Below are 25375 nucleotides of genomic sequence, written 5' to 3' on the forward strand. Positions count from 1 at the left end.
CACTTATACACAATATTTTTGGGTACACAATATTGTTTTTGTCTTCCCACCTCCATTTCTGTCAGTTATTTTAATTAATTGATTTATGGTTATTTCAGTTCGTTATTTCAGGTCATTGAATTATGGTTATTTCTCTCAGTTATTACAGTTTATTAACGTTTTCATCGAAATCCATCCAATGGAAAGCCCAGAACAGGCTCTCTCTGGCGTACACCAACCATGACCTCAACATTTTAGAACGTCTTCTTGGACCCAATGTTATCACTCTGAAGTTTTCATCCAGATCCATCAAGAGGAAGGCTCAGAATACGGTCCCCAGGTCAAAGTTCTGCTAACAGTACACCAACAGGAGGTCCGGGACCCTAACCCCCCCTAAAACCTGGCCAGGATCCAACCACATTAGTTTCATCCCAATCAGTGTAGGAGTGTCTGAATGCATATCCAGACAAACAAATAGAACAATGATACAGAAAAATGGTGGTCAAAACGAAGTTGAGCAATACGAACAGACTTTTAGGAATTTGTTTAGTTCATCTATAATTTAGTTTACAGAATCACATTTGCTATCACCTTTAGAGATATAATACATACTACATAAAATCAGCAATCATTGGGGGTAATTCCAAGTTGATCACAGCAGGATTTTTGTTAGCAATTGGGCAAAACCATGTGCATTGCAGGGGAGGCAGATATAACATCTGTAGAGAGAGTTAGATTTGGGTGGGGTGTGTTCAATCTGCAATCTAATTTGAAGTGTAAAAATAAAGCAGCCAGTATTTACCCTGCACAGAAATAAAATAACCCACCCAAATCTAACTCTCTCTGCACATGTTATATCTGCCTCCCCTGCAGTGCACATGATTTTGCCCAATTGCTATGAAAAATCATGCTGCGATCAACTTGGAATTACCCCCCATTATCCAGTCAAATGTCACAGGTAATGTCAAAGTTCATCAATTCTATTTATCCTGTTATGTGAAATCTCAACTGTCCTTTCATTTATTACGATATAATTCTGTGCAAGCCCTGCATCATTATTATTCTGATCTATGTAAGCAGTTGTTTTAAGACCTTGGTTCTGTAGATAACTCTGCTGACAGAAGATAGGCAACTTATGATGTGTCAGTGAAAAGACAAAGCATGAATCTGCAAAGCAAAAAAAATGGCAAATGATTAGTGATATGATCATGTACTGTACTAAAACAGCACTTCAATCCTGTATTTGTACCTGTATTCTGTTAATAAAGAGATTTATGGTAAGAACTTACCGTTGTTAAATCTCTTTCTGCGAGGTATACTGGGCTCCACAAAGATTAACATCGAGGTGTAGAGTAGGATCTTGATCCGAAGCACCAACAGGCTCAAAGCTTTGACTGTTCCCAAGATCTACAGCGCCGCCTCCTCTATAACCCCGCCTCCGTGCACAGGAGCTCAGTTTCGATAACCAGCCCAATGCAGTAGCAGGTACTAGAGACGACAATCATTAAAGACCACACACTCACCACCACTGGGGAGAGTGTCAACGCCTAATGCCATATCAACCCAAAGAAGCAAAGTGCGTCAGGGTGGGCGCCATGTGGAGCCCAGTTACCTCGCAGAAAGAGATTTAACAACTGTAAGTTCTTACCCTAAATCTCGTTTTCTGCTGCGGAGTACACTGGGTTCCACAAGGATTAACATCGGGGATGTCCTAAAGCAGTTCCTTATGGGAGGGGACGCACTGTAGCGGGCACAAGAACCCGGCGTCCAAAGTAAGCATCCTGGGAATTGGAAGTATCGAAGGCATAGTACATTATGAACGTGTTCACCGAGGACCACATAGCCGCCTTGAACAATTGATCAAGGGTCGCACCACGGTAGGCCACCCAAGAAAGTCCTACAGACCGAGTAGAATGGGCTTTGATGGTAGCAGGAGCTGGCAGACCAGCCTGTACATAAGCATGTGCAATCACCATTCTAATCCATTTGGCCAAGGTCTGCTTGTTAGCAGGCCAGCCACGTTTGTGAAAACCAAACAGTACAAAAAGAGAATCAGATTTCCGAATGGAGGATGTTCTCTTCACATAGATACGGAGAGCCCGTACCACATACAAAGACCGCTCTTTAGATGATGCCTCAGGAGAATTAAAGGCCGGAACCACAATTTCCTGGGCGAATAACCCGAACGTGTTCTAAGAACCGCCCGGTCATGGTGAAAAATCAGATAGGGGGACTTAAAGGATAAGGCACCCAAGTACGAGACCCTTCTACCAGAAGCGATAGCCAGCAAAAACAAAACTTTAAGGGAGAGCCAATTAAGGTCCGCAGACGCAAGAGGTTCAAATGGAGACTCTTGCAAGACCTCCAGAACCACCAACAGATCCCAAAGGGCCACAGGTGGAACATAAGGAGGTTGAATTCACAACACGCCCTGAGTGAAGGCAATATTTCTACGAAACCAAACCGACAAGGCAGAGATGTGAACCTTGAGGGAGGCCAGACGAAGGCCTAAGTCCAGGCCCAGTTGTAGAAAGGCCAATAGTTTGGCCGTACTAAACTTGAAAAGTCACGAATATAAGACGCACACCAAGTAAAGTAAGCATTCCAGACCCTATGGTAAATCCGAGCAGAAGCCCGTAAGGGCCTTCAACATAGTTTGAATGACCACCTCAGAAAAACCCTTGGCCCTCAGGACGGAATCCTCAAGAGCCATGCCGTCAAAGCCAGATAGGCCAAGTCCTGGTAAACACAAGGGCCCTGAACGAGGTCTGGTCGTTGTGGAAGTAGAAGGGGGCGATCCAATGAGAGGCCCTGCAGATCGGAGAACCAGTGCCGCCTGGGCCACGCTGGAGTGATCAGAAGTAGATTTCCTCTTTCTTGCTTGAACTTCCGTATTACTCTGGGCAGGAGTGACACTGGAGGGAACACATACGGCAGCAGAAAGTTCCATGGAATTGCCAGAGCATCCACGAATGCTGCTCGGGGATCCCTTGTCCTTGCTTTAAAGACTGGAACCTTGTGATTGTGTCGAGACACCATCAGGTCCACATCTGGAAGGCCCCACTTGTCCACGAGAAGTTGAAACACCTCTTAATGGAGGCTACATTCTCTGGCGTGTACGTCCTGACGAATGAGAAAGTCTGCTTCGCAGTTTAGGACCCCCATAATGAACACTGAGGATATGGCCGGCAGATGGCGTTCTGCCCACTTAAGAATCCTTGATACTTCCCTCATTGCCATGCAGCTTCGAGTGCCGCCTTGATGAATGATATACGCCACCGAGGTGGCGTTGTCCAATTGTACTTGTACTGTTCTGTATCAAATGCTGGGCCATTGTCAATGCATTGAACACTGCCCGCAGTTCCAGAATAGTTATCGGGAGTAGAGACTCCTCCTCGGTCCACCGACCCTGAAGGGAGTGTTGTTCCAACACCACACCCCAACCTCTCAGACTGGCAGCCGTCATCAGCAGGACCCAGTTGGATATCCAGAAGGGACGGCCCCTGCTCAATCGATGGTCCTGAAGCCACCAGCTCAGTGACAGGCAGACCTCCGGAGACAAGGAGATCATGTGAGATCTGATCCGGTGAGGCAGGCCGTCCCACTTTGTCACAATTAACTTCTGCAGAGGGCGAGAATGGAATTGAGCATACTCCACCATGTCGAAAGCCAACACCATGAGACCTAGCACTTGCATTGCCGAATGAGTCGACATTTGCGGACGAGATAGGAAGCATTGAATCCTGTCCTGAAGTTTCAGGACCTTCTCCTGAGACAAGAACAACTGCTGATTGCGAGTGCCAATAACGTCCCCAGGTGTACCATGCTCCAAGCAGGAACCAGGAATGATTTCTTCCAGTTGACAAGCCACCCGTGGGCTGTCAGGACCTGGACAGTCAGATCTAGATGACACAGGAGAATTTCTGGGGAATTCGCCAGGATCAACAAATCGGCTAGGTACGGTAGGATCCTGACCCCTAGACGGCGGAGTGTAGCCGTCATGACTGCCATTACTTTGGTGAAAACTCGGGGAGCCATTGTCAAACCAAAGGGTAATACCCGAAATTGGTAATGAAGGTTGCCCACCGCAAACCTCAGGTACTGCTGTTGAGACACTGCAATAGGAATATGCAGGTAGGCATCCTGTATGTCCAGGGAGACCATATAGTCCCCAGGCTGTAAGGCCAGAACAATAGAGTGAAGAGTTTCCATACGAAAATTGGAGATCCTCACATACTTGTTCAAGGACTTGAGATTGAGAATGGGCCGAGAGAACCAGTTCAGTTTCGGGACTAGGAACAGCGGAGAATAGAACCCTTTGCCTCGCTGAACCAGAGGCACCTGTAACACGACTCCTGTGGTCAGGAGGGATTGTACCACCGAATGGAGAGTGTTTGCCTTCATCAAATCCAAAGGAACATCTGTCAGGCAAAATCAATGAGGGGGACAGTTCTTGAAGGGTACGACATAACCTCGAGTGACAACTTCCCTTACCCAGGTATCCGAAGTGGTCTTCAACCATTCCTGGGCAAAACCTAGAAGTCGGCGCTCCACCTGGATTTTCACAGGATTCCTGACGTATGTCAGTCAGGTGTTGAGAATGAGGTAAAACTTGTTTAACCACTTTCTTATGTTTAAATCTGTCTGGATTTTTAGAGACAGCCGCAGGCTCAGGTTCATCAGAGACCTGAAGAATGAGCCTGATAGCCTCAATCAAATCAGGGACATCCACCAGTGACTTGCCTTCCCCATCTTTAGGATCAGAGTTGCTGCAGTGGCATAGGAGGTCCCACAGGGGGCGTAAGTTTAATTACCAGCGTATACAACAATATGGAGAAGGTAGCCCAAGGTGGATCATTAGTTGCCCCCGGTGCTACAGACCCACTGGGGGGTAAGGAACCCCCTGAACCTGAACTCTCTGCTGCCATGTTATCCTCAAAAGTGACTGCAGCATTACCACCATGCAATGTGGGAGAAGCCCCAGTTCCGTTGCCTCATGTAGCTGACATACTGACAAGCACAATATCAGGCAACCTACTGTAGTACAATGTTAGCAGCAATATACCTTAGCAAGAACTCCCAGTGCAGTGTGCCTGTCCTGTCAGCACAAACCGGGAATCCAAATGCGGACTATAAATCACAAAGAAAAATACACAGCAAGTATATCTTGTGAAATGCCTACATCAGTTAATAAACCTGACGCACTTAGCCCCCTCAGGTTACAGAATATAGAAGTAGCAAGCCGAGTGAAATACCCGAGATGGCAGCAACGCAGCAGCTACATGCACACACACATACAGTATATAGTCACAAGCGTACCATGCAGAAATTACACACCATAAAACTGCACTGGACTAGCAATACAAAGTAATACTCAGTATAGCTATATATGTAAACAGTAGCTATAACAAAACACAGTAGATACTGGATGTATATCACAGGGTGTTTGTACCACACAACCCTGAATGTATGCACTCTTTCTTAACTAAAACTGTCCCTTGATAGGTAGAATACTTACTGTAAGTGTCCTGTAAAATGCACAATGCTGGCGAGCAGGCGGCTTTACAGAGGAGGATTTGCCCCGGCAGTCCCAGGAACAGTGCAGCTCCGTGTGATGGTGGCTGACAGGGAGTGAAGGAGAGATATGCAGCTCCAGGGCGGGAACATTTACCCAAATGGCGCCTTGGGGCTGGGGGAGGGGTTACAGGTTAGGCCTTATCCTCCTTCTGGCTTCCCCACCGGGCACTGCGGGCTGCATAAAAATGGGTTTTTATAGGAGAAAAACTCCCACCTGTGACCTGTGTCCCGGTGACTAGTGGAGTGGCTGCCCTTTACAGTGTCCATGCCAGCGCGCGCGGCCCGCCTCCCACGGTTGCGCCAGATCGTGATAATAGCGGGCCAAAGAGACCGCTTACCTCCCCTTGTACCTGCGGCCACGTGATCCCGGAGGGCAGCGGCGAGTGTGTGTAACTGACAGGAAAGACACCGGAGCCTCCGCTGTAGTTACCCGGCAACCAGGGCGCGGGAGTATACAGCACCGCTGGGGGAGTGATGGAGCTGCAGCAGAGGATGTCCATTTGACATTCATTAAAGCTGCAGCTATAATATGGGCCGCTGGAGCAGCCCCCCTGTTGTTTGACTGCTTACTGCATGGCACCAATTTACAAACTGGGCTCCTGTGCACGCAGGCGGGGTTATAGAGGAGGCGGCGCTGTGCATCTTGGGAACAGTCAAAGCTTTGAGCCTGTTGGTGCCATGGATCAAGATCCTACTCTACACCCCGATGTTAATCCTTGTGGAGCCCAGTGTACCCCATAGCAGAAATTGTATTTTGTTACTGTCATTTTGTGGGTTGAGTCTCCCATATCCGTAAATCCAATGTCAGAAAATACAAATTTTATTTTAAATCGTTACATCTTTGCTTTCTGATGGATCTTTGTATACAAACTTTGTTTTATGTACAAAATTATTAAAACAATATTATAAAATTACCTTCAGGCTATGGGGGTCATTCCGAGTTGTTCGCTCGTTGCCGATTTTCGCAATGGAGCGATTAAGGCAAAAATGTGCATGCGCATGGTACGCAGTGCGCATGCACTAAGTAATTTAGCACAAAACTTAGTAGATTTACTCACGTCCGAACAAAGAATTTCCAGCGTTGAAGTGATCGGAGTGTGATTGACAGGAAGTGGGTGTTTCTGGGTGGAAACTGACCGTTTTCTGTGAGTGTGCGGAAAAAGGCAGGCGTGCCAGGATAAAACGCAGGAGTGTCTGGAGAAATGGGGGAGTGGCTGGCCGAACGCAGGGCGTGTTTGTGATGTCAAACCAGGAACGAAACGGGCTGAGCTGATCGCAGTGTAGGAATAAGTCTCGAGCTACTCAGAAACTGCTAAAAATTATTTATTCGCAATGCTGCTAATCTTTCATTCACAATTCTGCTAAGCGAAGATACAATCCCAGAGGGTGGCGGCCTAGCGTGTGCAATGCTGCTGAAAGTAGCTAGCGAGCAAACAACTCGGAATGAGGGCCAATGTGTATAAGGTGGATAAGAAAAAGGGATTTTTGTTACTTACCGTAAAATCTCTTTCTCTGATTCCATCTGGGGGACGCTGCGCACTTATTGATGGGTTACAGTGTGTGGGATGGGGAGTTTGGCACAGAACCTATAGAAACTAACTCCTCCCCCCTCTAACCCCTCCCATCTCCAGCCTGACTAGCAGATCACCTTAGTTTACGTTTAGCAAAGCCGGAAGAGACAGAACAGAACATAACCAATAATTCCAGACAAAACTACGGGAGGGATCGCAGCGTCCCCCAGATGGAATCAGAGAAAGAGATTTTACGGTAAGTAACAAAATCCCCTTTTCTATTTCATCCATCTGGGGGACGCTGCGCACTTACTGATGGGATTTCCCAAAACAAGCTAATTAGAGGAGGGAGAAACAGACGGCATAGCTGTCTGCAAAATTTGACGCCCAACAGAGGCAGTCTCTAAACCGAAAGTATGAAAACGCTAAAACTTAGTGAAGGTATGCACGGACGACCAGGTCGCCACCCTACACAGCTGCTCGACGGAAACACCACAGCAAACAGCCCAGGAAGCACCAACAGCCCTACTCGAATGAGCCCTCAATGAGTCCGGAACAGGCAAAGCCGAAGAAATATAAGCCTGCCGAATAGCAGACGTAACTCAGCGTGCCACCGTATTCTTAGAGGCTGGCCAGCCTCGCTTGGGTGCATCGATCAAAACCAACAAGGTATCCGTACGACGAATATCCTTAGTACGGGACAAATAAATTTGTAAGGCTCTAACAACATCTAATAACTCTAAATGACAATCTTGTCCAGAAGACTCCGGAACAAACGCTGGAAGGACTATGTCCTGATTCATATGGAAAGCCAACACAACCTTTGGCAACCTTTGTACGTAAGACCACTCGATTTTCATGAAAGACCAACAAGGGCGGTTTGCAAGAAAGCGCCGCTAACTCGGAAACACCCCTGGCCGAAGCAATAGCTAAAAGAAAAAATAAGAATTTACTTACCGATAATTCTATTTCTCATAGTCCGTAGTGGATGCTGGGAACTCCGTAAGGACCATGGGGAATAGCGGCTCCGCAGGAGACTGGGCACAAATAGAAAGCTTTAGTACTACCTGGTGTGCACTGGCTCCTCCCCCTATGACCCTCCTCCAAGCCTCAGTTAGGATACTGTGCCCGGACGAGCGTACACAATAAGGAAGGATTTTGAATCCCGGGTAAGATTCATACCAGCCACACCAATCACACCGTATAACTTGTGATCTGAACCCAGTTTACAGTATGATAAACAGAGGAGCCTCTAGAAAAGATGGCTCACTACAACAATAACCCGATTTAGTTAACAATAGCTATGTACAAGTACAGCAGACAATCCGCACTTGGGATGGGCACCCAGCATCCACTACGGACTATGAGAAATAGAATTATCGGTAAGTAAATTCTTATTTTCTCTGACGTCCTAGTGGATGCTGGGAACTCCGTAAGGACTATGGGGATTATACCAAAGCTCCCAAACGGGCGGGAGAGTGCGGATGACTCTGCAGCACCGAATGAGAGAACTCCAGGTCCTCCTCAGCCAGGGTATCAAATTTGTAGAATTTAGCAAACGTGTTTGCCCCTGACCAAGTAGCTGCTCGGCAAAGTTGTAAATCCGAGACCCCTCGGGCGGCCGCCCAAGATGAGCCCACTTTCCGTATGGAATGGGCTTTTACAGATTTTGGCTGTGGCAGGCCTGCCACAGAATGTGCAAGCTGAATTGTACTACAAATCCAACGAGCAATAGTCTGCTTAGAAGCAGGAGCACCCAGTTTGTTGGGTGCATACAGGACAAACAGCGAGTCAGATTTTCTGACTCCAGCCGTCCTGGAAACGTATATTTTCAGGGCCCTGACTACGTCCAGCAACTTGGAGTCCTCCAAGTCCCTAGTAGCCGCAGGTACCACAATAGGCTGATTCAGGTGAAACGCTGAAACCACCTTAGGGAGAAATTGAGGACAAGTCCTCAATTCTGCCCTATCCATATGAAAAATTAGGTAAGGGCTTTTATAGGATAAAGCTGCCAATTCTGAGACGCGCCTGGCTGAAGCCAGGGCCAATAGCATTACCACTTTCCATGTGAGATATTTTAAGTCCACAGTGGTGAGTGGTTCAAACCAATGTGATTTTAGGAACCCCAAAACCACATTGAGATCCCAAGGTGCCACTGGAGGCACAAAAGGAGGCTGTATATGCAGCACCCCTTTGACAAACGTCTGAACTTCAGGAACTGAAGCCAGTTCTTTTTGGAAGAAGATCGACAGGGCCGAAATTTGAACCTTAATGGACCCTAATTTTAGGCCCATAGACAGTCCTGTTTGCAGGAAATGCAGGAAACGACCCAGTTGAAATTCCTCTGTAGGTGCCTTCCTGGCCTCGCACCACGCAACATATTTACGCCAAATACGGTGATAATGCTGCACGGTTACATCCTTCCTGGCTTTGATCAGGATAGGGATGACTTCATCCGGAATGCCTTTTTTCCTTCAGGATCCGGCGTTCAACCGCCATGCCGTCAAACGCAGCCGCGGTAAGTCTTGGAACAGACAGGGTCCCTGTTGGAGCAGGTTCCTTCGTAGAGGTAGAGGCCACGGGTCCTCCGTGAGCATCTCTTGAAGTTCCGGGTACCAAGTCCTTCTTGGCCAATCCGGAGCCACGAGTATAGTCCTTACTCCTCTCCTTCTTATGATTCTCAGTACCTTGGGTATGAGAGGCAGAGGCGGGAACACATACACTGACTGGTACACCCACAGTGTTACCAGAGCGTCCACAGCTATTGCCTGAGGGTCCCGTGACCTGGCGCAATACCTGTCTAGTTTTTTGTTGAGGCGTGACGCCATCATGTCCACCTTTGGTTTTTCCCAACGGTTCACAATCATGTGGAAGACTTCTGGGTGAAGTCCCCACTCTCCCGGGTGGAGGTCGTGCCTGCTGAGGAAGTCTGCTTCCCAGTTGTCCACTCCCGGAATGAACACTGCTGACAGTGCTATCACATGATTTTCCGCCCAGCGAAGGATCCTTGCAACTTCTGCCATTGCCCTCCTGCTTCTTGTGCCGCCCTGTCTGTTTACGTGGGCGACTGCCGTGATGTTGTCTGACTGAATCAGCACCGGCTGACCTTGAAGCAGAGGTCGTGCTAGGCTTAGAGCATTGTAGATGGCCCTTAGCTCCAGGATATTTATGTGAAGTGATGTCTCCAGGCTTGACCACAAGCCCTGGAAATTTCTTCCTTGTGTGACTGCTCCCCAGCCTCTCAGGCTGGCATCCGTGGTCACCAGGACGCAGTCCAGAATGCCGAATCTGCGGCCCTCTAGAAGATGAGCACTCTGCAACCACCACAGAAGAGACACCCTTGTCCTTGGGGACAGGGTTATCCGCTGATGCATCTGAAGATGCGATCCGGACCATTTGTCCAGCAGATCCCACTGGAACGTTCTTGCGTGGAATCTGCCGAACGGAATCGCTTCGTAGGAAGCTACCATCTTTCCCAAGACTCTTGTGCATTGATGCACTGAGACTTGTCCTTGTTTCAGGAGGTTTCTGACCAGTTCGGATAACTCCCTGGCTTTCTCCTCCGGAAGGAACACCTTTTTCTGGACTGTGTCCAGAATCATCCCTAGGAACAGCAGACGTGTTGTCGGAATCAGCTGCGATTTTGGGATATTTAGAATCCAGCCGTGCTGCCGTAGCACTACTTGAGATAGGGCTACTCCGACTACTAACTGTTCTCTGGATCTTGCTCTTATCAGGAGATCGTCCAAGTAAGGGATAATTAAAACGCCTTTTCTTCGAAGAAGAATCATCATTTCGGCCATAACCTTGGTAAAGACCCGAGGTGCCGTGGATAATCCAAACGGCAGCGTCTGAAACTGATAGTGACAGTTTTGTACCACAAACCTGAGGTACCCTTGATGAGAAGGGTAAATGGGGACATGGAGGTAGGCATCTTTGATGTCCAGAGACACCATATAGTCCCCCTCTTCCAGGTTTGCGATCACTGCCCTGAGTGACTCCATCTTGAATTTGAACCTCTGTATGTAAGTGTTCAAAGACTTCAGATTTAAAATTGGTCTCACCGAGCCGTCTGGCTTCGGTACCACAAACAGCGTGGAATAATACCCCTTCCCTTGTTGCAGGAGGGGTACCTTGACTATCACCTGCTGGGAATACAGCTTGTGAACTGCCTCCAATACTGCCTCCCTGTCTGAGGGAGACGTTGGTAAAGCAGACTTCAGGAACCGGCGAGGGGGAGACGTCTCGAACTCCAATTTGTACCCCTGAGATACTACTTGCAGGATCCAGGGGTCCACTTGCGAGTGAGCCCACTGCGCGCTGAAATTCTTGAGACGGGCCCCCACCGTGCCTGAGTCCGCTTGTAAGGCCCCAGCGTCATGCTGAGGACTTGGCAGAAGCGGGGGAGGGCTTTTGTTCCTGGGAAGTGGCTGTCTGTTGCAGTCTTTTTCCCCTTCCTCTGCCCCGGGGCAGAAAAGAGGAACCTTTTGCCCGTTTGCCCTTATGGGGACGAAAGGACTGAGCCGGATAAGACGGCGTCTTTTTATGTTGAGAGGTTACCTGGGGTAAAAATGTGGATTTCCCAGCAGTTGCCGTGGCCACCAGGTCCGATAGACCGACCCCAAATAACTCCTCCCCTTTATAAGGCAATATTTCCATATGCCGTTTAGAGTCCGCATCACCTGACCACTGTCGCGTCCATAATCCTCTTCTGGCAGAAATGGACAGCGCACTCACTCTTGAAGCCAGAGTGGAAATATCCCTCTGTGCATCTCGCATATATAGAAATGCATCTTTTAAATGCTCTATAGTCAACAATATACTGTCCCTATCCAGGGTATCAATATTTTCAGTCAGGGAATCCGACCAAGCCACCCCAGCGCTGCACATCCAGGCTGAGGCGATTGCTGGTCGCAGTATAACACCAGTATGTGTGTATATACTTTTTAGGATATTCTCCAGTTTTCTGTCACCTGGTTCCTTGAGGGCGGCCGTATCAGGAGACGGTAACGCCACTTGTTTTGATAAGCGTGTGAGCGCTTTATCCACTCTAGGGGGTGTTTCCCAACGTGCCCTAACCTCTGGCGGGAAAGGGTATAATGCCAATAACTTTTTAGAAATTATCAGTTTTTTATCGGGGGAAACCCACGCTTCATCACACACCTCATTTAATTCGTCTGATTTAGGAAAAACTACAGGTAGTTTTTTCACACCCCATATAATACCCTTTTTAGTGGTACTTGCGGTATCAGAAATGTTTAACACCTCTCTCATTGCCGTGATCATGTTACGTGTGGCCCTACTGGAAGTCACGTTTGTCTCCTCACCGTCGACACTGGAGTCAGTATCCGTGTCGACGTCAGTATCCACCATCTGAGGTAACGGCCTTTTTAGAGACCCTGGTGGTTTTTGAGACGCCTGGACAGGGACCAGCTGATTAGTCGGCTGTCTCATGTCATCAACCGTCTTTTGTAAGGAGCTGACACTGTCACGTAAATCCTTCCATAAAGCCATCCACTCAGGTGTCGACTCCTTAGGGGGTGACATCTCTATTATAGGCAATTGCCCCGCCTCCACATCATTTTCCTCCTCATACATGTCGACACAAACGTACCGACACACAACACACGCACAGGGAATGCTCTGATAGAGGACAGGACCCCACTAGCCCTTTGGGGAGACAGAGGGAGAGTATGCCAGCACACACCAGAGCGCTATATATAGATATAGGGACAACCTTATATAAGTGTTTCTCCCTTATAGCTGCTGTATTGTTAATAACCTGCCAATTAGTGCCCCCCTCTCTTTTTTACCCTGTTTCTGTAGTGCAGGACTGCAGGGGAGAGTCAGGGAGACGTCCTTCCAGCGGAGCTGTGAGGGAAAATGGCGCCTGTGTGCTGAGGAGATAGGCTCCGCCCCCTTCTCGGCGGCCTTTCTCCCGCTTTTTGTGAAAATCTGGCAGGGGTTAAAATCCATCCATATAGCCCAGGAGCTATATGTGATGTATTTTTAGCCAGCCAAGGTGTTTCTATTGCTGCTCAGGGCGCCCCCCCCCTAGCGCCCTGCACCCTCAGTGACCGGAGTGTGAAGTGTGCTGAGAAGCAATGGCGCACAGCTGCAGTGCTGTGCGCTACCTTTGGAAGACAGGATGTCTTCTGCCGCCGATTTGCCGGACTCTTCTTGCTTCTGGCTCTGTAAGGGGGCCGGCGGCGCGGCTCTGGGACCGAGCTCCAAGGCTGGGCCTGTGAGCGGTCCCTCTGGAGCTAATGGTGTCCAGTAGCCAAGAAGCCCAATCCACTCTGCACGCAGGTGAGTTCGCTTCTTCTCCCCTTAGTCCCTCGATGCAGTGAGCCTGTTGCCAGCAGGTCTCACTGAAAATAAAAAACCTAAACTAAAACTTTCACTAAGAAGCTCAGGAGAGCCCCTAGTGTGCACCCTTCTCGTTCGGGCACAAAAATCTAACTAACTGAGGCTTGGAGGAGGGTCATAGGGGGAGGAGCCAGTGCACACCAGGTAGTACTAAAGCTTTCTATTTGTGCCCAGTCTCCTGCGGAGCCGCTATTCCCCATGGTCCTTACGGAGTTCCCAGCATCCACTAGGACGTCAGAGAAAGCACATTTAGAGTAAGATAGTGAAGTTCAACAGAGTCCAGCAGCTCAAATGGAGGCTGCTGGAGCGCCTGAAGAACCAGATTTAAATCCCACGGCGGAACCGGAGGAACAAAAGGAGGCTGAATCCTGACTACACCCTGAAGGAACGTTTGAACCTCCGGAATAATAGACAATCTTTTCTGAAAGAGAACCGACAATGCCGAAATCTGCCCCTTAAGGGAAGACAAACGAAGTCCTTTAGTCAGACCATCCTGAAGGAAAGATAACAGAAGAGGTAAACAAAAGAGGTGCAGTGACAACCCCCGCCTTTCACACCAAGCAATGTAAATACGCCATACTCTTTGATAAATACGAGAAGTGACCGGCTTTCTAGCCTGAAGTATAGTCTTCACCACCGGTCGAGATAACCCTTTTGCTCTTAAAATGCTGTATTCAAGAACCAAGCTGTCAAAGCCAGACAATTTAAATTGTGGTGGTGACAAGGACCTTGTAGCAGGAGATCGGGTCGCAGGGGCAGATGGAACGGTTCCTTGGTCACCATGCTGCAGAGAAGAGTATACCACTGACGAAGAGGCCAGTTTGTTGCTATAAGAATGACCGGAAGACCCTCTCTCCGGATACGTTGACGTAGACGCGGTATCAAGGGAATTGGTGGAAACACATATCCCAGTCAAAATTGCCACGAAGCTGTTAATGCATCGATTAGTGTTGCTTGCGGGTCCTGAGTTTGTGATCCATACCGAGGTAGCTTTCAGTTTAGACGGGATGCCATGAGATCGATGTCGGGTGTTCCCCACAGAGACACTAGGGCTAGAAAGACCTCCTGATGAAGTTCCCATTCTCCCGGATGAATCGTGTGACGGCTCAAGAAGTCCGCTTCCCAGTTGTCCACTCCTGGAATATGAACTGCGGAGATGGTCGGAACCCACCGTTCTGCCCATTGTAGGATATGGGCGACCTCCTGCATGGCTCTCCAACTGCGAGTTCCGCCCCTTTTGTTTATATAAGCCACCGCCGTGGCATTGTCCGATTGAATGCGCACTGGATGACCTTGGACTTCGGTTTGTACCTGAAGTAGAGCACAACGAATTGCTCTTAACTCGAGAATGTTGATCTGTAACCTCGATTCTTGACCGTTCCAGAGACCCTGGAAGTGCAGAGATTGAAACACTGCCCCCCAACCGACTAGGCTGGCATCTGTGGTGACCATCATCGAAGACCAAACAGGGAACGGTGCACCCCTGGTTAGATTGGGACTGTGAAGCCACCAATGGAGAGACTGTCGAGTCTGAACCGACAGCCGGCACAATTGCAAGTCCAGATGTGGGCTTGTTAGATCCCTTGACCCCAGAATCTGAGCCTGAAGGGCCCGAGCATGGAATCTGGCATATGGCACTGCTTCGAACGTCGCCACCATCTTGCCCAACAACTGCATGCATCGGAGGACCGAGACCCTTGGTAATTGTATCAGGGAGTGGACTCTGGATTGCAGATCCTGAAGTCTGTCCCCAGGAAGAAAAACCTTCTGACGTCTCGCGTCGAACAGGAGACCTAGGAAAATCATCTCCTGAGAGGGAATCAAGGAAGATTTCCAGAAATTCACAATCCATCCGAAGGATTGGAGAGTGTCCGTGGTATGTTGTAGATGTTGTTGAAGAAGGTCCGGTGACGGAGTCTTTATCAACAAATCGTCCAGGTAAGGAGTAATGTTGACCCCCTGTCACCTGAGGATGACCACCACGTGACCCAATATTGTTGTAAATACCCAAGGGGCCGTGGAGAGACCGAAAGGAAGAGCTCGAAACTGGAAATGCCAAGGGCCTAGTGCGAACCTAAACAGTTGTTGATGACCTGACCAAATTGAAATATGAAGGTATGCGTCTTTTATGTCGATAGATGTCAAATACTCCTCCGGTTCCATGGCCGCAATGATCGAACATATCGATTCCATCTTGAATTTGTGGGTGGAAAGATACGGATTGAGGCATTTTAGGTTTAAAATGGGTCGAAATGAACCGTCCGGTTTGTTTACCAGAAAAAGACTCAAGTAAAATCCCTGACCCTCTTGAGATTTGGGAACTGAAGAAATTACTCCTTGCTGAAAAAGTGTGGAACAGGTTCCTCGAAGTCCAAAATGTAACCTCGGGTTATGACCCCTGTCACCCACCGATCTGGATGTGACAGGAGCCACTTGTCTTTGAACTGTAGTAATCGTGCTCCCACCACCAAGGATCCCTCCTGATTGCTCCCCATGTCATGCGGCAGGCATATCGGTAGGCTTGGCTGCCGGTCTACGAGGTGCCTGTGCTCCTCTAGCACGGTATGCACCTCTGCGTGGAAATCGTGAGAAGGCTCGAAAGGACTGGACACCACCCCTGCTTTGAGTACGAAAGGTCCGAAATTTCGTTGGCTTTGATTTTTGAGAGGCACTTGGAAGAAACAGGCTCTTGCCACCCATAGTGTCGGAAATAATCTTTTTAAGTTCCGGGCCAAAAAGAAATTCACCCTCAAACGGAACGGCTGTCAAAGTCTGTTTTGAATCAGAATCCGCGTTCCAAACACGAAGCCATAGTGAACGCCTCGCCATAACCGCTAGAGCAGATACCTGTGATTGTACCGAGGCTGAGTCCAACAAGGCTTCCCCAACATAAGCGAGAGCTTCAGAAATTTGTTCAGCTAGTTGAATAGCCTCTGACAGATCATCCGATTGCATACCAGAAATTACTTGCGCTAGTACCCAGGCACTAGCTAAAATTGGACGCAGAGAAATACCTGATAAGGTAAAAACGGACTTAAGAATCGCTTCAATCTTCCGATCCATCGAATCCTTCAATGTCACAGATTGTACCGAAGGGATTACAGTACCCTTCGCCAAATGAGAGCTAGGAGCATCCACCTTTGGTGCAGTTTCCCAGAACTTTGTATCTTCCTCTGCAAATGGATATAAAAATCGTAATTTTTTAGGAGCCTGAAAGCGTGAGTCTGGCTTAAGCCAAGGCTCTTTAAAATCTCTGCAAGATGTGTATATGAAGGAAAGACCATTACATGTCTTTTCTGGCGTCTGAAGAAGCCCGACGAAGTCTCCGCCTCCACCGTAACCTGAAGATTAAGAGTCTGACGGATGGCCGCTATCAATAACCTGACACCTGAACAGGAAGACAATTCTTCTTCTTCCCAACCGGAAGCATCCTCCCACTCAGAATCCAATTTGCCTTCTTCCAGGGGGGTGGCTACCGGATCTAATTCCTCTCCTGGGAATGTGATAGCGGGAAGCTGTAGTTTACTAGCCACGGAACCTGAAGAAGCGACAAACTTATTAATAGACTGTGCTAAGTCTGAAAGACTCTTGCCCATGGAGGTTCCACATTAGAGTGACTAGAATCAGTACTTGACTGGGATTGGCGTAAATCAGCAATAGCCTCGGCCATGCTTTTGGCCCACAGAGGGACAGACTGGTCTGTAGATACACTAGGCTGCTCTATGTCAGGTGTAATGGAGCACGCCGTGCAGAGAGGACCCGGATCCGTGCTACCCTTTGAAAGTTTGGAGCCACACTGAGAACAAGCAAAATATACAGCTGAACCTGCTTTCCCTTTAGCAGCTTTGTCTGGCTTACTGGTAATTGTTAAACCTATCAGCAAGTATGACTATCAAAGAAAGAAATTACAGTAGTCCTATAGAGAGGTAACCTTATACAAGAATTCCCTCTAATACAGTATGTCCTGTACTGTAGTATATCCTATAGTGATCACTAAAGAATCCCTTAGAATAAAACGAGTCCCAGAGCACATGAAATAGGTGTGTTATACTTGCTGTTTTTGCTGCCCCCCGCCTGTACTAACAGGGTGAGTACGCTGAGCTCCCTTGTGCTGTATATGTGCAGCGCAGCATCCCCTGCTGATCTCTCAGGCAGTGAGAAGAAGATGGTGCCTGTAGCTGAGTCCCGCCCCCACAGAGTCAGGACGGCGGCAGGAAGACGCTGCTGGGCGGGAGAAACAGGGCGCGAACACGTCATCGTCTAGCGCCCCACCGCGGTGACCGCCTCCCCCCTGCAACTGCACTCCATACAAGCCCAGTGAAAGTCAGACAGCGTGGTAGTCAAGACGCAGCTCCCATGAAACGAGTGGCGGAAGTGGGACTGAACCGCTATGTTCGCTCACGGGGGGGGGGGGGGGGGTAGTGTTGGAGAGGTGCTGCAGATACACCGATCCGTCCGCTTGGGAGGGGAGTTTAGAGGAAAGTTACATATACCAGCGCTGCACAAGTATATGAAATAAAAACATGGAATAACAGCCCAACGCTGCACAGGCAGGTTGCGACTGTTTTACCAGCACAGTGCCTCCTAGGAAGTCCATCCTGCATCAAGTAAGCCCCAGTGACTAAGAGTATGGTGGCTTCTTAGAGGCTCTGCAGAGTGGGAGACACATAACTAACTAACCCCACTCTTAGCATGCTTGTCTCCTGTAAACAGGGACTAAGCATACTTAAATAAAATCAAAAGAAACAACAAAAACCCAAAACAAAACCTAACTAAAATCTACACTGAAGAAATCTGTGCCAAAATTAAAACTGAGGTGATCTGCTAGTCAGGCTGGAGATGGGAGGGGTTAGAGGGGGGAGGAGTTAGTTTCTATAGGTTCTGTGCCAAACTCCCCATCCCACACACTGTAACCCATCAGTAAGTGCGCAGCGTCCCCCAGATGGATGAAAGAGAAATAAATGCATTTCATGTGGATATAATCCCCAATACTGTATATCTCATTGTGATATGCAAATATTAAAAAAAATAGAAAAATCCAATATCAAAATTACTTCCACTCACAAGCATTTTGGAAATACCTGATATACCTCAACCTGTACAATTAAAATGAGGAATTACAAAAGTGGAATATACTGTAGATGAGAGACAATAAAAAAGGCCTACAAGAGTCAGTGCAGAAAGTAGGGTGGTATGGCGTACCAATAAGAAATATGGTGCCAGTACACCTAACCTCCAGCCCACAGCCGGCGCCGCAGGGCAATCCGGACAGAGACCCTGCGCCCCTCCAAAATGGCTGCCGCCTTGGAGGAGACAGACGCTAGAGATACTGTTTCACCTCTAGCCTCTATCAGGGGAGCACAGCGTACCCAGTGCTACCCAGAAGTATGGTTCCGGGTTCGCTGGTGCACTGTGCACCTATCACTTGGCAACAAGCATGTAACTCCCGTACAATGAGCACAGAAACATCTGGAAAGGATCGTGTAACCCACAGCAAGGAGCATGTAAGCCCTGGCAACAAACATGTAACCCCTGGCAACAAGCAAAAAACCTTTGGCAATGAGCATGTAACACCTGGCAACGATCAAAAAATCCCTGGCAATGAGCATGTGGGGCAGAAAAATAGGATTTTAATACCAACTGGTAAATCCTTTTCTCTTAGTCCGTAGAGGATGCTGGGGATGCTTCAAGAACCATGGGGTATAGACGGGATCCGCAGGAGACATGGGCACACTATAAGACTTTCATTGGGTGTAAACTGGCTCCTCCCTCTATGCCCCTCCTCCAGACTCCAGTTATAGGAACTGTGCCCAGGGAGACGGACATTTCAAGGAAAAGGATTTATTTAATTATTTTACAACTAAGGTGAGATACATACCAGCTCACACCACAAATACGCCGTACAACATGGCATTGAACAACAACGCATGCAACGGTATGACCAACAACAGTCACAGACTGACTGAACTCAACTCAACATGAGCGTTACTACAACCAAACTGCAGATACAGCCCGCACTGGGACGGGCGCCCAGCATCCTCTACGGCAGGGGTGGGGAACCTCAGGCCCGAGGGCCGTATAAGGCCCGCAGAGCCACTTGATCCGGCTCGGCCAGGCTCACCTAGCCGGGCGCCCGCTGAGATTTTGTTACTAGTGGGCGCCTGGCTTCTTACCCTCAGTAGCAGCCGGAGGCAGGAGCTCACTCCTGGGCTACGGCTTCCGGCTCTGGCAGTGTGCGTGTGCTGCTGTGTGGTGTTATGGGAGAGATGTCATGACTTCTCTCCCATAGTTCTGAGGAGTGGGTGGCCAGGCGGAGGGCAACAGTCCGGAAGCAGGAGCGGGGCTGGTGAGTATTGTTTTTTTTCTTTTAATGTGTGTGTGTGTAAGCATCGCTACTAAAGGGCATATCTAATGGGGCATAACAACTGACTGGTGGCATGTCTAATGGGGCATAACAAGTGACGGGGCATATCTAATGGGGCATAACAAGTGACTGGCGGTATACTTACTGGGGGCATATCTACTGGAGCATAACAACTGATTGGGGTATATCTACTGGGGGCATAACTACTGACTGGGGGCATATCTACTGGGGCATAACTACTGGGGGCATATCTACTTAGGGCAGGCTCATATTTAAGTTGATCATTTTTGTATGGCCCCCGAATGATTTTATAAATATCCAAATGGCCCTTGGCAGAAAAAAAGGTTCCCCACCCCTGCTCTACGGACTAAGAGAAAAGGATTTACCGGTAGGTATTAAAATCCTATTTTCCCCTTACGTCCTAGAGGATGCTGGGGATGCTTCAAGAACCATGGGGTTTATACCAAAGCTCTAGAACGGGTGGGAGAGTGCGGATGACCCTGCAGCATTGATTGACCAAACAAGAGGTCCTCCTCAGCCAGGGTATCAAACTTGTAAAACTTCGCAAAGGTGTTTGATCCCGACCAAGTAGCGGCTCGGCAAAGTTGTAACGCCGAGACCCCCTCGGGCAGCCGCCCAGGATGAGCCCACCTTTCTGGTAGAATGGGCTTTCACTGATTTTGGTAACGGTAATCCTGCCGTAGAAAGAGCCTGCTGAATTATATTACAGATCCAGCGCGCAATAGTCTGCTTAGAAGCAGGAGCCCCAATCTTGTTAGGAGCCCACAGGACAAACAGAGCCTCTGTTTTCCTAATCTGAGCCGTTCTGGCGACATAGATTTTCAAAGCTCTGACCACATCGAGAGACTTCGATTCCGCCAAGGTGTCAGTAGCCACTGGCACCACAATAGGCTGGTTTACGTGAAATGATGAAACCACTTTAGGCAGAAATTGCTGACGAGTTCTCAACTTTGCTCTATCAGCATGGAAGATTAAATAGGGGCTTTTGTGAGACAAAGCCGCCAACTCAGACACCCGCCTTGCGGACGCCAAGGCCAACAACATGATTACTTTCCAAGTAAGGAATTTTAACTCAACCTTACGAAAAGGTTCAAACCAATGAGATTGCAGGAACTGCAATACAACATTCAGATCCCACGGTGCCACCGGAGGCACAAACGTAGGTTGGATGTGCAGCACGCCCTTCACGAAGGTCTGGACTTCTGGAAGGGAGGCCAATTCTTTCTGAAATAAGACTTATAAGGCCGAAATTTGTACCTTAATGGAGCCTAACTTTAGGCCCGCATTCACACCTGCTTGCAAAAAATGGAGCAAACGCCCCAATTGAAATACTTCCGTAGGAGCCTTCTTGGATTCACACCAAGACACATATTTCCTCCAAATACGGTGGTAATGCTTTGCCGTTACTTCTTTTCTAGCCTGAAGAAGAATACTGGGAATTACTGGGAATACCCTTCCGGGCTAGGATTTGGCGTTCAACCGCCATGCCGTCAAACGCAGACGCAGTAAGTCTTGATACACGCACGGCCCCTGTTGTAACAGGTCCTCCTGAAGAGGAAGAGGCCAGGGATCTTCTATGAGCAACTCCTGAAGATCTGGATACCAGGCCCTTTTTGGCCAATCCGGAACAATGAGTATCGCCTAAACCTTTGTTCTTCTTATAATCTTTATCACCTTTGGAATGAGTGGAAGTGGAGGGAACACATATACCGACGGAAACACCCACGGTGTCACTAGGGCATCCACCGCTATCGCTTGAGGGTCCCTTGACCTGGAACAATATCTCTGGAGTTTCTTGTTGAGGCGGGACGCCATCATGTCTACTTGAGGAATTCCCCAACGAATTGTCACTTCTGCAAAGACCTCTTGATGAAGACACCACTCTCCTGGATGGAGATCGTGTCTGCTGAGGAAGTCTGCTTCCCAGTTGTCCACTCCTGGAATGAAGACCTCTGACAGAGCGCTGGCATGTCTATCCGCCCAGTGAAGAATCTTCGTGGCCTCGGCCATCGCCGCTCTGCTCCTTGTTCCGCCCTGGTGGTTTATGTACGCCACTGCTGTTACGTTGTCTGACTGAATCAAGACGGGCAGACCGCGAAAAAGATGTTCTGCTTGCAGAATGCCGTTGTAAATGGCCCTTAATTCCAGAATGTTTATGTTAAGACAAGCTTCCTGGCTTGACCACTTTCCCTGAAAATTCCTCCCCTGTGTGACTGCTCCCCAGCCCCTGAGGCTTGCATCTGTGGTCACCAGGATCCAATCTTGAATCCCGAACCTGCGTCCCTCCAGAAGGTGAGAACTGTGCAGCCACCACAGAAGGGAGATTCTGGTCCTGGAAGATAGGATTATTTTCCGGTGCATCTCCAGGTGAGACCCGGACCACTTGTCTAACAGGTCCCACTGAAACACCCTGGCATGGAACCTGCCATACGGAATGGCCTCGTAGGCCGCCACCATCTTCCCCAGCAACCGAGTGTATTGAAGAACTGACACCTTTGCTGGTTTCAGGATCTTTTTTACCATGTTCTGTAATTCCAGAGCCTTTTCCACTGGAAAAAAAACTATCTGCAATTCTGTATCCAGAATCATCCCCCGGCACGACAGCCGTGTCGTCGGAACCAACTGTGATTTTGGCAAATTTAGGAGCCAACCATGTTGCTGCAGAATCGTCCGTGAAAGGGCAACATTTTTCAGCAATTGTTCCTTGGATCTCGCCTTTATGAGGAGATCGTCCAAGTACGGGATAATTGTGATTCCCTGCTTGCGCAGGAGAACCATAATTTCCGCCATTACTTTGGTGAAAATCCTCGGAGCCGTGGACAGACCAAACGGCAACGTCTGAAATTGGTAATGACAATCCTGAACAGCAAACCTCAGGTAAGCCTGATGTGGAGGATATATGGGGACGTGTAAGTAGGCATCCTTTATGTCGACCGACACCATAAAATCCCCCTTCCCCAGACTGGAGATCACTGCTCGGAGAGATTCCATCTTGAATTTGAATTTTTTAAGAAAGAAATTGAGGGATTTTAGGTTCAGAATCGGTCTGACTGAGCCATCTGGCTTCGGGACTACGGACAGGCTCGAATAAAAGCCTTCCCCCTGTTGTGACAGGGGTACCGTGACAATTACTTGATTTTGACACAACTTTAGTATCGCAGCGCATACTACCTCCCTTTCTAGAAGAGAAGTTGGCAAGGCCGATTTGAAAAATCAGTGAGGGGGCACGTCTTGAAACTCCAATCTGTACCCTTGGGTTACTATTTATAATATCCAAGGATCCAGGTCCGAGTGCACCCAGACCTGACTGAAAAGTTTGAGGACGTGCCCCCACCGGTGCAGACTTCCGCAGAGGAGCCCCAGCGTCATGCAGTGGATTTGGTAGAAGCCGGAGAGGACTTCTGCTCTTGGGAACTTGCCACAGCCTGTGACCTTTTTCCCCTTCCTCTTCCTCTCGCACCAAGGAAGGAGGACCCATGTCCTTTTTTGAGTTTATTGGGCCGAAAGGACTGCATCTGATAGTGGGGCATTTTCTTCTGTTGTGCAGGAACATAAGGTAAAAATGACGACTTACCCGCAGTAGCCGTAGACACCAGGTCAGTGAGGCCGTCCCTAAACAGGACACTACCGTTAAACGGTAACGACTCCATCGCCTTCTTAGAGTCAGCATCAGCATTCCATTGATGAATCCACAATGCTCTCCTTGCTGAAACAGCCATGGCATTGGCCCTTGATCCCAAAAGGCCAATATCCCTTACAGCTTCTTTTAAATATGCAGCAGCGTCCCTGATATGACCCAGAGTCAAAAGCACGTTATCCCTGTCTAGGGTATCCATCTCAGATGACAAGTTATCTGCCCACTTTTTAAAAGCGCTACTCACCCATGCCGAAGCAACAGCAGGCCTGAGTAGTGAACCCGTAGTGACATAAATGGATTTTAGAGTATATTCCTGCTTAGGATACTTTAGGGCTGCTGTGTCAGGAGACGGAAGCACCACCTTTTGGACAGACGAGATAAAGCTTTGTCTACCATGGGGGTTGACTCCCACTTTTCCCTGTCCCCAAATAGAAATGGATATGTCACTCAAATTCTTTTGGAAACCTGTATCTTCTTGTCAGGATTTTCCCAAGCCTTTTTAAAAAGAGCGTTCAGTTCATGAGAGGGAGGAAACGTTACCTCAGGTCTCTTTCCTTTATACATACAGACCCTAGTATCAGGAACAGCAGGGTCCTCTATTATATGCAACACTTCTTTAATTGCCACAATCATGTACTGAATGCTCTTAGCCAGTATTGGATTTAATCTGGCATCACTATAGTCGACACTGGAATCAGATTCTGCTATCTGGGTAAATGCACGTTTCTGTGACCCCGAAGGGGTCTGAGTTTGTGACAATGCATACTCCATAGATTTCCTCCATGTCTGGTTCTTAGACTCAGATTTATCAAATCACTTAGTCAACCGAGTCACATTTGCATTCAAAACACTCAACATATTTACCCAATCATCTGTCGGCGGTGCCGACGCGGTCACTCTCACAGTATTTTCTGTCCCCACTCCAGCCTCTTCCTGGGAAGAGCACTCAGCCTCAGACATGTCAACACACACGTACCGACACCCACAACCACACTGGGGCTATAGGAGACAGACCCACAACAAAGCCTGTAAGAGAGACACAGAGGGAGTTCTGCCAGCTCACAACCCAGCGCCTATTCCGGTACTGAAGCAAGTAAAAGACTGCCCAGACCTGTTAGCGCTTTTATATATAAATAATTAGCACCAACTGTTTTGTGCCCCCCCCCCCCCCCACCCGTTTTGCACCGTTACTTGTACAGCAGTGTGGGAGGCCAGGCTCAGCGTTTCTGCAGCTTCCGTGAAGAGAAAATTGCGCTGTCAGAGCTGTGAGGTGCTTCAGTCCCGCTTAAAATACATATTTATACTGGCGGGGTTGGTAATTAGTGTCTAGGCACTGTTTACCCATCTGCCAGTGCTATTTGAGGGTCCTATGCTGCCCAGGGCGCCCCCCCCCCCCTGCGCCCTGCACCCTGCAGTGCCGTGTTATGTGTGGGAGCATGGCGCGCAGTGCGGCCGCTGCGCGCTACCTCAAAAGCCATCTTCTGCCGTCACTGAAGTCTTCTGATATTCCTATACTCACCGGGCTTCTTTTTTCTGGCTCCGGGGGGGACGGCCCGGCTCCGGGAACAAGCAGTTAGGTGCACCAAGTGATCGAACCCTCTGGAGCTAATGGTGTCCAGTAGCCTAAGAAGCAGAGCCCTAGAACTCAGAGAAGTAGATCTGCTTCTCTCCCCTCAGTCCCACGCTGCAGGGAGCCTGTTGCCAGCAGGTCTCCCTAAAAAAAAAAACCTAAGTCTTTCTTCTGAGAAACTCTGGAGAGCTCCTCAGTGTGCATCCAGTCTCACTGGGCACAGAATCTAACTGGAGTCTGGAGGAGGGGCATAGAGGGAGGAGCCAGTTCACACCCAATCAAAGTCTTATAGCGTGCCCATGTCTTCTGCGGATCCCGTCTATACCCCATGGTTCTTGAAGCATCCC

General features: G+C 48.7%; 1 protein-coding gene across 1 annotated transcript in view; it reads right to left on the minus strand.

Moving 5' to 3' along the window:
* Nucleotides 1-688: 688 nt before the first annotated feature.
* Nucleotides 689-25375, minus strand: part of FOXRED2 (FAD dependent oxidoreductase domain containing 2) — an 804453-nt gene continuing 779766 nt past the window's right edge. Inside the window, exon 9 of the mRNA XM_063940315.1 lies at nucleotides 689-1146. Within this exon, the coding sequence (XP_063796385.1) occupies nucleotides 944-1146 (203 nt within the window). The 3' untranslated portion in view covers nucleotides 689-943. The remainder of the gene's footprint in view (nucleotides 1147-25375) is intronic.

Source organism: Pseudophryne corroboree, chromosome 9 (genome assembly GCF_028390025.1).
Source record: "Pseudophryne corroboree isolate aPseCor3 chromosome 9, aPseCor3.hap2, whole genome shotgun sequence".
Taxonomy (NCBI): domain Eukaryota; kingdom Metazoa; phylum Chordata; class Amphibia; order Anura; family Myobatrachidae; genus Pseudophryne; species Pseudophryne corroboree.